The sequence below is a fragment of the Haliaeetus leucocephalus genome, unplaced genomic scaffold, assembly GCF_000737465.1.
Source record: "Haliaeetus leucocephalus isolate CR32 unplaced genomic scaffold, Haliaeetus_leucocephalus-4.0 Scaffold395, whole genome shotgun sequence".
In the NCBI taxonomy this organism is placed as follows: Eukaryota; Metazoa; Chordata; class Aves; order Accipitriformes; family Accipitridae; genus Haliaeetus; species Haliaeetus leucocephalus.
The window spans coordinates 774,969-790,871 of record NW_010972831.1 but is presented as its reverse complement, the minus strand read 5'-3'; the positions used below and the strand labels follow the sequence as shown (position 1 = coordinate 790,871).

The 15,903-nt window shown below is 36.6% G+C and overlaps 1 protein-coding gene across 1 annotated transcript in view; it reads right to left on the bottom strand.

Moving 5' to 3' along the window:
• The window catches only part of ZZEF1 (zinc finger, ZZ-type with EF-hand domain 1), a 56,376-nt gene that overhangs the window by 31,678 nt on the left and 8,795 nt on the right, over nucleotides 1–15,903 (bottom strand). Inside the window, exons 10-27 of the mRNA XM_010573898.1 lie at nucleotides 15,289–15,380; nucleotides 14,128–14,276; nucleotides 13,468–13,579; nucleotides 12,051–12,266; nucleotides 10,452–10,552; nucleotides 9,945–10,114; nucleotides 9,011–9,144; nucleotides 8,635–8,705; nucleotides 8,073–8,187; nucleotides 7,314–7,473; nucleotides 6,208–6,329; nucleotides 6,011–6,121; nucleotides 5,170–5,336; nucleotides 4,469–4,550; nucleotides 3,636–3,837; nucleotides 2,309–2,457; nucleotides 1,694–1,934; nucleotides 33–112 (exon numbers count right to left, since the gene is read on the bottom strand). Of these exons, the coding sequence (XP_010572200.1) occupies nucleotides 33–112; nucleotides 1,694–1,934; nucleotides 2,309–2,457; nucleotides 3,636–3,837; nucleotides 4,469–4,550; nucleotides 5,170–5,336; nucleotides 6,011–6,121; nucleotides 6,208–6,329; nucleotides 7,314–7,473; nucleotides 8,073–8,187; nucleotides 8,635–8,705; nucleotides 9,011–9,144; nucleotides 9,945–10,114; nucleotides 10,452–10,552; nucleotides 12,051–12,266; nucleotides 13,468–13,579; nucleotides 14,128–14,276; nucleotides 15,289–15,380 (2,474 nt within the window). The remainder of the gene's footprint in view (nucleotides 1–32; nucleotides 113–1,693; nucleotides 1,935–2,308; nucleotides 2,458–3,635; nucleotides 3,838–4,468; nucleotides 4,551–5,169; nucleotides 5,337–6,010; nucleotides 6,122–6,207; nucleotides 6,330–7,313; nucleotides 7,474–8,072; nucleotides 8,188–8,634; nucleotides 8,706–9,010; nucleotides 9,145–9,944; nucleotides 10,115–10,451; nucleotides 10,553–12,050; nucleotides 12,267–13,467; nucleotides 13,580–14,127; nucleotides 14,277–15,288; nucleotides 15,381–15,903) is intronic.

Sequence of the window (15,903 nt, the reverse complement as noted above, 5' to 3'; positions counted from 1 at the left end):
ACATTAATAGATATCCTTCTGAGTGATCTTACCATCCATATTCTAATTGAATCAGCCAGGGAATATACTTGTGCAAACTCATCACTCAAAGGCACCTTGCCTCCACTGTTGACTAGAAATGAGAGAAAGAAGAGTCCTGTTTATTTACAGCTCCATTTTTACACAGCTTGACTACTTAACTAAAATTATGCTAGAGCCTTCCCTTCATCTCTTAGTCAATACTTGGAATTATGCCTGTAAGAAAAATAGGGAATAAAACCTGCCAACTTTCATACGTCTTAAATACATAAACTGCACCTTGACAGAGTTATTTGCAAAGTTAAATTATGAATATCTTTCTCATCTCTTCCCAAAATTGATGCCTGCAGCTGTGGAAAATAAAAACCTCTCCTTATACATGCAAATATCACTAATGTAAACCAACATCAGAATAATCAAGAAATGCTTAGTACTAACTTAAAGCTCTCTATATGTATTTAGTTATCAAATTTCTTTTTCTCTTTTGTTTTATGCTATGAATTTCTGAAATGGACTTTCAAGATCAATTTACAAAAGTTAAAGACCTGACAGTTCCCATCAAATGGCCCAGCCTGACAATGACTATAGAGAAAAAGACATTCCTATTCAGGGTCTTCCCTCTCCTGTTCCCCCATTTTTTAAAATTTCTTTTTCCCTTCTTCTCAGCATCACTTGTACATAGTTGACATGGTATAGGTGAACATGGGTCCTGAAATTAGCCTCCCCCAGCAAGACAAACAAATGAAGCTATTAACATAACAGTAGGATGGATATCTTATCCACTCATTAATATTTTCCTGAGCTACCACAGTTTTAAATCTTACTCAGAAAATTAGATCAATTGTCAGACATAGACAAAATGACTAAAGGCAATAACCACTTTAGTCATCAAGTCAGTCTTTGTGTCAATCATTTTTACCCACAACTTTATAGCTCAAAATGCAAGATGTTTAGCTTCAAAATTGTGACAGAAAGTGAAAGCCTAAAATGAAACCTTTCAAAACCAAGTAACACTTATTATCCAATACTGCAAACTTATCAATAAGCTTAATGGAAGGATTGTCTAAGTTAAAAAGTTGTTCACTTTACCTACTGAAAATATATAAATTGTAATACAACAAACATTATACAAGTTAAAAGCAAAACATTACCTTCTATTTAAGAAAAAATAAAAAATAATTAAAAAAAAAAAAGTATTTTGAGGATGCCAAGGTTAGTTTCCACAGTATAATGTTTTGGGAGCTAATTCACACCTCCTCCACCCCCAACATTTAAAAACATATATAAATTGGTGCTGGCTTTTTAGAAAAGATACAATGAGAGTGGAAAATGATATAAGAACCTCTAATTACTGGGAGCCACATTGTTCTGAATTAAAACCCCAGAGGACATCACTACTGTCTTTGGGTATATTCTTAAAAGGCTTAGTTGGTAGCTTATGATAGTTATTAATATTTGGACAGAGCACTTAAGATAAAAGCATATATTAATATAAAACAAACGCTCTAGAGATAAGGCTTACCTAGTCTACCTAAATGATGACTTCTTTATACAGAACATCTTTTAAAAAATTGTCACACTAAACTGATTTTTCAAGGTTTATAAACTGAACTATAGGACAGTCTTTTACAAACTTTAAGTCTTCATTATTAAGATAGTCTAATATTAAAGTTACCATATTTTTGAAGCTTCTCATACAAATCTGGAGTGAGATACACCAAAGCAGCAAATGTTGAGTTCACAGCTTGATCAACAGTAGAACCAGCAACTATATCTGTCTTTGGGGTCTGTTTTTTACATGCCTGTATAAGTCCTTTGAAAAGTTCAGATTTTTGCCCACTGAAGTCCTGGGCAGGATCTGATTTTGCAAAGTCGATAAGAAAGTTACGGCAGTCATCTTGGTGAGAGCTCCTAGCCTGGAAAGAATGTTAGAAAACATTTCCTTTAATATTATCTGAAAAATTGTTGCAGTTCATTTCTACAATCAGTGCATCTACTGCAGTTGAGCAACCCATCTAATGAATGATGGCCCTGCCCAAGGCCAGGGGCATGAATTAGATGATCTTAGAAGGTCCCTCCCAACTATTCCGTGATTCTATGAAAATGGGAACTAATAAAGGGCACAGAACAACAGTTTCTTTCCTCCTTGATATTTGAATTGAACAGCACAAGTGATGACAACTTTAGCACAACAGCATATGCTTAAGGACTTATCAATTACTTAAGTCTGAATGAAACTGTGATACACAGGGATTTCATGCCAATGAAACAAAAGCAATGGTATAAGTACCTCTTTTTTATCTTGGTGCAATCTACTGCTTTGACTGACTCCGGGGAGTGCCTCAGGACACATCTGATGCCTGAAGACAGGTTTCCACAGAGGAGAATTAAGAACTGATGTTACTTTCAAAGGAGGCAAGTCTGCTTCACTACCTAGTTCTGCAAGAAATTCAGAAGAGACACTTCAGTTACTAAATATTTGTTAATTTTTACAGATTAATGAAAATAATAAGTGTTAAACATCCAGTAAGGAAAAAAAATGCAAATAAACTGAGCAAGTAATTTAACAACTGTTTCTCTAATGTGGTGCAGAAAACTGATGTACCCTTTCTTTAATGATAGCATCAATATCTTATAGTGACAATATGTTACATTATGGAAGGACTTTAATTTAAACATTGCTGTTGCACTTTGAACCATAGAAATTCCCCAATTGGCAAGAGAGTTTAAAAGCTTTTTCTCCTACCAAAGACATAATAATTCACTATATGTAAGCATGCTTATATTAAGAAAGGGAGAAAATATTCTAAGATAAGAACACTTCAATTAGTTCCCTAAATTCACAGGTAAGTACCAGCCTAATTTTCCAAGGTAAGTACTGACCACCTGATTGCAGCAAGAACTCTTTAACCTTGTTTAACTTCTCCAAAGTGGTGAATGAACTGAGATTTAGGAAGCTAGATAGAAGTGTTCTGGTTTTGAAATTAAAGATTAAACAATTCTTTTTTTTTTTTTCTTATGGCATCCATCTCATATTTTGTATTTTACTTATTTTCAGTGGCCCAAATCCTTACTCTACTTAAGTTCTGGAATTAGCCAAACTTAATTTGTGAATTCAAATCTAGATCAATACCAAATGCTCATTTTAAACTTTTTAAATAATTTTTGGTTTTTTTTTTTCAGTTTGTTGGCTCCATACTCACAGCATCAATATGGGGTGGATCACAGCACTAGGGAACAATTTTAAAAGAACAAAAGAACAGGAAGAACAGAAGATTGGGCAAACTCTGATATTACTTCATAAATGTTATTCAGCCTAGTATAATTACTTCCAGGTGTCTGTGTCTTCCTAACACTGGCTTCTGAATACTAGAGAAATCAGTGATCCCTGTGACGTTCTCAGAGTAGTCCCACAGAACAGCAGCCAGGCTTGCCACAAAAAGTGGGTATAGCTCAATGACCAAACTTTGTTAAGCAGCAATACAGCAAGTCTTCCATCTTCAGTCAAAAGGGAAATACAAAAGGAACTTTGTTTTCACAGGGGATTTGAAACATAAAGGCCTTGTATCTCCTCTTTATATGGCATCAAAACTTCTGGAGCTATTAAACACACTCACCTCGTAGAGATTTCAGTGCCATACTTCGGGAAGCCAAGCGCCCCATCAACCGGGATACAAGAAGCTGTAAATCCAAGCCCCAAGAAACGGCAACATCTGGTAGGCCATAAGCAGTGACGGAAAACTTGTAGCCCCACTCATTATTACTGCTGTCAGAGTGAAAGAGAAACTGCAGCCGTGGGCCAGCCTTAAAGGTCACTTTCTACAGAGCAACAAAACAGTCATTTTGCCAAATGTACATGACAGGAAGACGTTTCAGGGTAATGAATTTCCTTCAGCAACTGTGGTTTTCAGTATTATGTTCTGTCCATCTAATTTCCCCCACCATCTGAATGAGAAACCCACAATACTAAGCAGGTAAAACTTTTATTCAATAGCTTAATGAGGAATTTTATAGATGATTGAGCTTTAGAAGTCAGAGCCATAAAACAACTGAGAAGCATCCCATTTGATTAGGTGTTATTGAAGAAAGAGCGTAGCCGCAGGAAGCACTATGCTCATCTCATGATGTAAAAAATTGCGAGGGCAGTATTTCAACGAGTAGGTTTTACCCATGCGGTTACTGGCAGTTAAACATGATTATTACTTTTCATTTTGACTGACTGCTTCTTTGATAACAGCAACAAAGAGGGATTCCTTTACTCATTCACTCCTTTTATTTGCATCATTGCAGACTTTCTTCCTCACCTCCTACCCCCCACCTTTGAGAGGGAATAAACACACACACACGCATGGAAGCACACGTCCTTTTAGACAATAGGTTTTCCACGTGGTTCATAAGAATGTCCTAAAATTGGATATATCACTTGGTTCAGAATTTTAAAGGTGCTCACCTTAGGCCACTTCTCAGTGCCAACCTTTGTATCGTAACGAGTTTTTGCACCTCTGGCATCAGTAAACTCCAGGTAATCATACCTGTGAAAATTGCAATTCATTACTTCCAAATTTACTTTTTAAGTTTTGGGGGAAGATGTTTGCTTTTGGATTTTTCACAAGTGCTGCATTTCAATGTACTCTGTCACATCTTTCTGAACCACACCTGCATTGCTTCACGTGACTTCTAAGAAATTTATTTCATGTTTCAATGTAATAGTCCCAGCAAACACAGACCTGCTTTCCTGCAGAACTTTCCCAACCCTTCAGAATTGGTAATGGGTGCTAATTTTAACATCTGGCATATACCTTAACTAAGCAGTAGCCTGATGTATTACCAAGAGAAACCAAACCAATAGTTCTGCTTAAAGAGGGCAAAATAAAATACCACAAGCACAAACTGTGTGGTCACAGCAATATTAGAAACCAGATCAAGGCCAAAGGAACCAAAATCCATATGAACAGCATTTCTGTACATTTGCTAGGAGAAGTGGTTTTCAGCACCAGAAGTTATTCAAAATACACATTGTGTATTATGCAGGACAATGAAGAAATTGAAATGGCATGCTTGGAGTGCTGGAAGTATTCCTTGCACATTGAAACATGAATTGCTCCTCTACAAATAGAGACTGGAATCTAACACTGCACAAGATTAAATTACCTTCTTTCAGTTTCACATTTTTCATCAAATTCCACCTCAAAGTAAGTTGCCCCATGACATAGGAAGACTGAGACCTCATGGCAATTATTTTCATAGTTATGAGGTGATTCCATTGTCCACGTTCGCAATACTACAGGCTGTTCTTGCTGCCAGCTTTCCATTTCCATCTGTAGAACAAAAATGTATTCTTGAGATACAAATGTAAAGCATTTTTAAAAAAAAAATTTAAAAAAAATACCACACTAGATATTTCTGTCTATACTTTCAAGTTGCCAGATGTACATACAAACTGGCATTTTAAAAGCTACAGCATTGATTTACACCTAAACTAGTTATAAAGAAACCCTTGATAATCATGGTAAGGAAGCACTTCTAAAGTAAAATTCATCCAGTTTACTGGGGGAGGAGAGAGTCTCACCCCAGAAGTGCCTACAAGTCTCCAATGATAACAAAAAGAGAGTCTGGATGACTAATGCAAACTTAAACATCTACACTACAGACATACAGCCTTTATTTGCATCACCACAAGCAATGAAGCTAAAAATGTTAAGCACATACTATTTTTAATTTATTTTGGTCTTCATCTTCAGAATCCCTCCTTCCTGTCTATCTTCTAGGCTTCTCATTCCAATTGCACTTTCTGGTCACTTTGCTCATCTTCCATATCAGTACAGGTATATTTCTAGTTCTTCACTCAACATTTCATTACACATCCAATGCTTTTAGAAGCTTTCCAGCTCCTTTCAAACACTCACTAACAGAATCACCTGAGTTTTCTATGTCTTTCTTGCAATTTTGCTTTTGTTTCACTGTACTTGATAGTTCCTGGATCTTTAGTTACCTTATGAGGCTCACTACAAAGGCTTTTCAGTGGTTCTATCAAAGTGCTGAATCCCTGTAGCAGAGTACAGTATGGAATGTCTAAAGTGCAAAAATCCAACAAGAAGATGACCTAGAAGAAAACACAGGTTTCATGAAAATGCACATAACCATAGCCATGCTACCCGGGAATAGTACAAAATCCCAATGTTCACTTACCAGCTGACGAGTTGCCATAGCAAAGACAGAGTTACTTATTTTTTCTACTATTGTTTTGCCACTATATTGAGATAAAAGTGACTGCAAAATCGTTCTGATATTTGACAGGAACTGGCCCACATCTAAAGAGAAAAAAAACCCTTAATAGCCACCTTAAGGATTTTCTACCACAACCTGCTTTATCAAACACTTAAGTGCATGATGATGTGCACAAGAAGAAAGACAGCAGGAAAGGTATCTGCTGCCCCAAGGCAGTGACACTCAAGAGTGAAAACAGTTCAGAGAAGTTTTCTGTGATATTTCTATTGTGGAAACAAGTCATGCTTATCAACCATACTACAAAAAAGATGAGTGATGAGTAATTTAATCAAACATTCCAAGACTGTTTCATCAATCTCAGGGTATCCAGTAGCCTTCCTACACAACTAAGAAATGCAGCTTAAGTAAAAAGTGATGCTAGTTATTTTTAGCTATAGCTTTACTCCATTTTTAAATGTAAGACAGGAACACAACATACTTATTTATACACAAATAACATAAATATGAAGTAATTTTACATAAAGTTACACCTCCATTAAGTACTTGGCCCAATTAACTACTCAATACTGAGCTGCTGCATTAAAAAACAAAACAAAACAAGAAATACCAAACAAAAAAACCCAAACCACTCTAGCAAAACACCCCTTAGAAATGCCCAGCTTCTTAAGTTTAAGTTCCTTTCTTCTTGCTATCACAAACATCTCGGAAAATACATACTAGCACACAGGAGCTTATCAAAACAAGGGACATTTAAAGAAATCAAAATGTTCAAATGAAGGTCTGAAACTGTTTCTTGTTTGGGTTTTTTTTCCAGTATCTGCCCCCCATAACTTACTGAAATGTTTTCTGAAGATTGTCCCAACATAAAATTATTGGTATGGCTAAAATTCAAGAGTTGCTTAATATGCCTACAAATTCCTTCCTAGAGAGATTAGAAATGCTGTGACAGTTATGAGTATGCCTCAGGCAACCACTGGTGAACACTTATTATACTGCAATTTGCAAAATCACATTTTGAAGCCCTGTATTACACCACACTTAATTCTGTATTCAATTCCAGCACTTACAGTTTTTAAGTATTTCTACTGCAAGATCCTTGGCTGAATTATCGCTACCCTTAAGTTGCAGGTAGCACCATGAAAGGAGGCTACCTTGAACAGACCAGAATAACGAGGACAAGACTGTGCCACTCTCTTGCTGTGCAACATCCAGCATCATCATTTCACACTGAAAAATAAAGAACGTAAAAAAGGACATCCTCTTCTGCTGCAGAATGACACACAATATACACTAAGTAAACTGTGATGGACATTATCATCCCACTTACTCCACAAAAAAGGTTAAATGCAACTGACAAGCAGTATATAACGCCATGAAGCAACTGATATATCTCGTTTTGATAAATTGCAATTTTAAGTAGGAATAGCTATGAGTCACTATGTTCTCAACACATTTTTTCTACATATGTAAATGACCCTCCTCCATTTAACACCTTCCTTAGTGGCATGACCAATTCTAACCTCTCAATATGGGATGATTACTTCTGTTTCCTAGTGTTGATAGGGTGCCATAAAGTCTTTTCAATGCTATGAAAAAAGACACTCTTATACATTACTTACCCTACTATTATGAAATGTTAATGCTTAAAGGAAAATACTTCAACTGGTTGGAAAACCTAATCCTACGGATCTGAATAGCATGAATAGTTTTATCCAGAAGGACAGGAAAGCTAGTTCTTTAGCGTACATCTCAGGCATGCAGCTCGTGTTTGAACGCATACAAAAATCATGGCAAAGTAGTAAAAGGAACAGAGCAAAGATAGTTACCTCTCTTGCTGCCACTAGCAGAAGGGTATCCATGACTGATAGCACTTCACTTATGTCAAAATTTGCAGAAACTCCTTTCTCTGGTAGTAATAGGAGTCCACCTGGATCTTGATCACTAAAAAACAAACATCATCTTACCAACCAACAACAAGTAGCACAGTTCCAAAACACAAATTTAGTTATCCTTGTGACAAATCTGTAGAGATTCTACTGTGTAATTACTATGAAAAATCAAAAGTTTGGGTTCTGATGACTCCAGACTTATTATATCAATACCAACCATCACAATGGACAAATAAACACTTAAAAAATTGGAAGACAGCCTGGGAGAAGCCTAAGAGCAATACACTGTGATTTCAGCACTAACCTTGGTCAATGTTTTATATAGCTATTCAGTTAATAAACATATTAAGTAGTAGTATTCTCCTTTCTAAAGCAAAGTCAGTTGATTATTTTTGAGAATTATTTTCAAGGGAAATAACATTTCTAAAAAGGATTAAATATGAACTTATTAACAGATGTGAGGTATCAGACAATTATTTTCAATTTCAGGATCCCTTACCTGAAGTGGGTACACAAGGATCTGAACGCAAGATGTACAGATTGCTTATGTTCTTGCTCTGTGATGTTTTTCTAGAAAAGGAAAAAGATTTATTTTTTATGATACGTTCTGTTTCCCTCCTCTGTGAGAAAGAATTCTAATTTCTGCGCTCTACTATTCATTTTTGGTAAGAAAGGCAGGGTTAGCTCCTCTTTCTTGGGATAAGCTGCAGAGAGAGAGAAGGGGGAGGGTAAAAAGAGGCAAAGAAAAAAAAAAGAAGGTTCTTACTTTAATGGGACAAAGTATAGATTATTTGACAACAAGAACTCAGATTTGTCCTCTTTTTTGCATAAAGAAAGCAGCTACTAAACAATCAATTTCTCATTTAATGGTTTACCATCATGGTGAAGAGCTGGTGTCGCCTGGTCTGTCTATCTGGGAAAAAGATTGCTGCTCCACTGAGTAGGGTGTTCTTAACTTCCTCTTTTAGCATTTTCATTGGCATGAAGTTACTGTCCCCCATATCCACTACTGCTCATACAAAAAGGAAACAAAATTACAAGTTCAAATTAATACTCCATCTAATATGTTAGAGGCATAACTGAATTAAATGTGTTACTTTACACAACTTCAAGCCCTTGAAATCCCATTATACACACAGAAAATGAGGAGAAACTTTTTGACTTCTAGCAAGAAAGATTTTTCTAAGGATCTATTTATTTATTCATTGAGTAAATTAATTCTAGGAACATTAAGACTTGACAGTTATCAAAGCTAATAAAGTTTTCAAGATGTGACAGATTCTATATAAACTGGTTTATCTCCAGCTTGCTTTTCAGGAGACTGTTAGGTAATTAACAAAAAAATTACACTTGAATAAAGAGAGTGCCATCCTACTTCCAATGAAATCTAATGCATAATTCCCATTCTCTTCACTGGCTCCAGAACCTTCCCAGTGTTTCCGTAAACCTTACAGGCTCCTTGTAAGAACATTTATATTTATATGAAATATCAGAAACAAATGAACCCCAGTAACATTCTATTAAAGGATCACATTCCTTGCTGGTTCAAGCATGTGACATGTTCGAAAAAAGTTTTCTGTTGCACCTGTTTCCAGACCACATGTTGTCAGAAAGTCTATAAAACCATTTCATAGGGTCAAGGAAAATTTCACTGTGATCGACTAATTAGCAGACACCGACCTGAAGAAACAAAAGGAACAGTAGCTGACTTGGCCTCTAGGAATACATCTCTTTTCCCAAATTCTAACTGTTGTAACACACTTGTAAGCCAGAACGGACAAAACAGTTAATATATTCAATATAAATTACCTTCACACAAATGTCTATAAAGCTCTTCTGCAGCTTCTGTGTGACCAGATGTTTTGTTCTGAGAAGTTTCTTGAGGTTTAGCGTTTTTATTGTCTCCAGTAAGTACAGAGAAGCAGCTCTGAAGAAGCTGCAATAGCAGCGTTTGAGCAAAGATACATTCTTCCCTTGGGCTGTAAGAAAACATAAAACAAACAGAAGCAAAAACTGGAAAAGAAGCTCTTTTGCACCAGATAATGCTATGAAAGTCACTACCTCAGATGGTTAAAAAACACAGAGTAGAGAGCACATAGCCAAAAAAAGTATAGCTACCAGCTAAATTAATCTACATCTTCTCAAGGTTCTACATAACGTTATAGTTAAAAAACACATATGGCAGCAGTAAGAAAATGTTATTTATGTAAATGATGTAGTTGAGGAAGAAGAAACTGCTGCAACTAAACTAAGCATACTTTATTTATACATACACACACAGATTAGTGCTTCACACAGAGTAAAGAAGTGACTTACTTTTGGTGAAGTTTATTGTAAAAATTCCAGAACAGCTGCAAATCAAGGCCTGTGAAATCTAAAAATGACTTGTATTTTAATCCACTCTCCTTCTGTTGAACCTTAAAAAGGCAAAGAAAACGCAGGATTGGAAAATTAACTCTATACAGACCACATTTATAAAAAGCAAATCCCTGAGCACTGGGCTTAAAGCAGCCTAGTTTCCCATAAATTTGCAGCTAACATGAATTCCAGTATAAGTTCTTTCATGGATATTCCAGTGTCTAAATGTGACAGTTCATGCTGAAACCTTCCCCTTCACAGAGCTACTAATAAGGACTCTCTCTCCTCTTTCTACATGTCTAGTCCCCCATCCCTGTCCTCCACCACCAAAAGACTTTACAACCTCTACCTCTTCTTGATCCAAAGTAAGTAATAGCCTGTCACGGTTTAACCCCAGCTGGCAACTAAGCACCACACAGCTGTTCGCTCACTCCCTCCCTCAGCAGGATAGGGGAAGGGTATTGGAAATGTAAAAGTGAGAAAATCCATGGGTTGAGATAAGAACAGTTTAATAATTGAAATAATAAAATAATAATAATGTAATGAAAAGGAAAATAACAAAGATAAATAAAACCCAAGAAAGACAAATAATGCAAATGAAAACAATTGCTCACCACCAACTGACCGATGCCCAGCCAGTCCCCGAGCAGCTCCCCGGGCCTCCCCCAACCTTCCCCCAGCTTTATATGCTGAGCATGATGCCATATGGTCTGGAATATCCCTTTGGTCGGTTGGGGTCAGCTGTCCCAGCTGTGTCCCCTCCCAACTTCTTGTGCCTCCCCCCCCCCCACGGCCCCTCGGGGGGGGGGGGGGGGGTGAGGAGCAGAAAAGGCCTTGGCTCTGTGTAAGCACTGCTCAGCAGTAATGAAAACATCCCTGTGCTATCAACACTGTTTTCAGCACAAATCCAAAACATAGTCCCACACCAGCTACTATGAAGAAAATTAACTCTACCCCAGCTAAAACCAGCACATAGCCAAAATGAGACTGCCCATGGTTTGGAATCAAAGTTGAAAAGGCACAGATGCATGCACTATAAGAACAAAACATGATTTTGACACATATCTTCAGAAGCAGGGTAGCTCATGCTGCTCATCAGCACATAGCAGCCACTTCTCTTAACTGTATACATCTCACCCTAGATATTTACAGAATTATCTCAGATAAGAAGAGGACATGTTTTAATCTATGCAACTTTCCTAGCCACCTCTCTATGCATTTTTCCAGATGCTTGCTTCAGAAATAGCTACAGTATCTAATAGATAGTAGAGCATCCTCCTGTTGCATCTACTTCACCCAGCATTGTAACCTGATGCTGAAAAATGGTTCTTAACTCTCTTCAGGACCTGAAGTGAGCATATTCCTAGTCAACTTCAGTAAACATACACAGAACGCTATTTTTCAGAAACCATTTTTTTTCTCCACAGCTTGGTTTTAACAGTTGCTAGTGCCTAGTACCAAGACTTTTCTTTATCCGTTCACAATTACTGTTATCATAGCCTTATTACTTTTGGCATGGTAAATACACGTTTAAAAACATCTAAGAAGTAAAAATACCAGGTCCTGTGCCAGCTGCTGGATGAAATGAAGCGTCTTCAAGAGAAGAGTTGTGCCACAAACTGTATCGCCATCAGTTTTCCTGCACTGCAAGCAGTTCATGCTCCTATTGGGCTCATCTCGCATAGGCCGAAGATACCCAAGAACATTCAGGCCCTGAACTCCAAGCCGTTCTGCTGTGTCTTGTCTTGTGCACAAGAACTTTATCATCAAGTACTAGAAAGATATAAACACAGCACAAGGTTTGGTTTTAAAAGCTAGTACAAATTTCGCTTTTAAAAAGACATGAGTGCACATGTGAGGAGACTGCAGGTGGGGTTGGGAGGACAAGGCTTATTCCTTGTCAATCACCTCCAGAAGTTTAAAATACTGAGCCTGAGATTCAGGCTAAACTTGAACTCTCTCCATGTCCAAAAAACCTCACAGTGATGGTTCTGTGACCTGTACAAGCATCTGCAAAGTTAGTTAATTCATTATCAGTTCCATTCGTTCTTCCTATTCTGGCTCTACAGTTACAGCATTTCTGCAGGTTAAAAAATTATTAGCTGCATTTAAAAGCAAGCAGAGAATCAATACGTAATATTTAAAACATACTTTTATGCAATCTGTCCACAGTGAGGTACAGAACACAAAGCTGGAGGGAACAGCAAGTTCTGCCATCCAAATGCATTTAGTAACTCTGCACATTCATAAGTGTCAGGGACTAAGGGTTACATAGACAACAGCAGAATGTCTTAGCAAGCAGTGATGGTTTTAGAAAAATTCCCAGCTGACTTAAAACTGTGCCACCACTTCTGCTAATTTCCACAGTACAAAAAGGGATGGGGGAACTACGCAACAGTTGACTCTAGAAACAAGGTAATTGCAGGGTCTGAAAAGCAAAATTTCATACTTAAGCACTACAAATCAAAACCCATATTCTGCCACTCTTGAAACAGAGAAGTCCCACATTCCTCAAGGAAGTCAACCTAACTGATGGAACTGCTTAGTAATTGTTTGTCCCTTAAAACAAGAGTTGAGGAACCTGACTTTGAAAGAATAAATGCTGTAACTATGTAGTAGTTAATTCTTCTAGATATTAGAATAAAGCAACAATCATGTAATTCTTTTTAGAAATATTTCCTCATGATAAAACCAGTAGTCTGCACATTATCACGTAATTTTGCATTTAATTTGATCCTGAAGCACCATTTAACTACAGCTATATATGTGTACATACAGAGAAAAAGAATGAAACTCAGAGGACAAAAGTCAAATCATCCATTTAACTAGAAGTCCATTGATTTTTATCTCTACCCAGAAGAGTTCTCCTCACACAAAAAAAGACTTATGGTTATTTCAATTGGCATTATAACAAAGCACAGAGATGAGCCTCTGCTCACTGTGACTGGGCCAATGGATTTTCATGGTTTCTTACTTGGGAAATTCTGCATTGCTGCATTTTGACATCAACTTCGTCCCATTCTTCTTCCACTTCAAACCAGCCAATAGGATCATCATCTCCCAAATCATCACATGAACAACTGCTTCTATGTATAAAGGAATGTAACAAACTTTGTAAAGAAAAAGTTTAAAGAAACTGCAAAGTTGTTGATATGCTACCAAAATATTTTTTGCATGTTAAGGCTATAAAGATGAGAGAGAGACAACAGAAACTTTCACTTACCTTGCATGTGCTAGAGTTTGGGTAAGAAAATTAAGTACATCTTTTTAATCATGGTCCCTAATGTACCCTCACTCCTAAGCAAGAGTTTTGAGAAAATCATTTAATAAAGGCTAATTAACATATGATCTTCCTATAAATTGTTTCTGTTATCTGTGATCTTCACCTCAAGTAGACAGTTTGTTATATCCCTTTTTAAAAAGGTCTTTAAATCAAGAGGCTTAAGACAACAGCTATATACATATTTCCTCAAACACACCAAATTGAGGGTCATTAAAATCAAACAAGTAACAATTAAATGATGCATAATTTTTAAGTCATTTGGAACAATTCTCGGTAGTTCAAGTGGCATTGCAAAAAGATCTAACATAACATTTATTTTCCATGTATTCACTACAAAAAGTCCACCTATACCTGTTCTTTAAAAATTGTTTGAATTCCCGCAGCTTCCATTTGTCATAGCTTTCAAATCTTTTGAAGTGTTCCTCTGCATGGAACTTTTCTGAAGCACTATTATAAGCAAACACTAGCCCACACTGGGCCCCAATAGCACCTCTTCGGACCTAAAAGAACAAATCCAGAGCAATGTATTAAAAAGCTGACAATAAAAGAAGGTGTTGCTTTCAAAGAAAAAAAAAATTATGGAAAGCAACTAAATACTGACAATACTGATCTCTGGAATTGCACTTTTTACCTAAAACAAAATGAAACAAATTTAGAGAAATGTTATGAAAACCTTCCTAACTCAGGTACATGGTTACTATTTGCTACATTTATCACTCTGCTAGCACCCTAACATTAACTACACTCCACATATTAATTCTCATTCTAATTTTGTATACTTTTTCAATTTAAAAAAAAAAACCAAACAAAACTAAAATTATGTATCCCAGCACCGCTACATTGCAAAACAGCTTAACTGCCTCTCCAGCTCTAACTAGAATTTACTTGCCAGAAGTCCATTCATGTTTAATTCTCTTTGACATTGAAATATGCATTCTTGTTCCAGGAATTAAAATACTGCTTTGCCTTAAATAAATTCAGCTGCAGAAATCTCACTGAAGTTTTGTCCTGGCCATAAGATTTAATCACAAGATCTTGCTTTTAAACCAGATAAAACCACGCCAAGTGTTCAAATTACACTGATGTCTCTAAAAAGAATTTGAAAGACCCTACATTTAATATGAACTCACATGCGATATGTCTTGAAATCTGCTCTTCACAGAGTTGAAAAATTATTTTAAATATAAGGTATATAATACTACAAATCAATCCATACTCTTTAGAGAGAAACCATACACCTAAGGCTCACTGGCTTCAGTATATTACAGGATACAGACAAAAGCAATAGAAAATAAATGTCTTTACTACATGCGTATGGTACCCTGAAACAACTTAAGACCTCCATTTCCTTAACTTCCCTGTGACTTACATAAAAGTAAAACCCCAAAATAACACTATTGCAAGACTAATTTAAAATTTCAGTTCATACCAAAAAAAAAAAATTCTAATTCAACTCTACCACTAGGGAAAAAAGCAAGCCTTCTACTTGAAAAGCGCAGAGGAACTACCTACCTTTATTCTAATTTGTGTCACTTGAAATGAAGATTCAGTTCCAGTAGAAAGAATGATACTTGCTCTGGTCTTCCCAGTTTCAGTAAGAAAACCTAAAGCAGCAGTAGGAATGGAATGAGGTTGGAAGGACTGCTAGTACAAGGTGTTTGAAAGAGAACACCAAGATTGTGGACTAAAGGGGGGAAACAAAAACACTACGCTTTTCTAGTGAAATGTTCACTAGGAGATGTTTCCAAATAAAACAGACTCCCACAGAGTACACATGGATATCTCCAGAAAGTGTCTCTCTAGGGAATGCAGTATCTACAGCTATTTCAAGAGTGTTTCCCCACTGAAGTTTACTAGTAACTCACAGAATTTTGGCTTATGGCTCTGTTCACTGATGTAACTCCCCTGTTCCTCAGACCATGATCCATAAAACATCAGAAGACAATCCACAAAATAACTAAACTCAAACAATAAGCACAAGCAAAAGGAGGGGTAAAATAAGCATTTAAGATGTGCCCAATTTTCTATCGTAATAGCTTTCATTTACCAGTAGCACTGCACAAGACAATACCTGATTTTTTTTTTAAAAGATTAGGTGGCATTTCACTTAAAAAGGAAGTCAAGAAA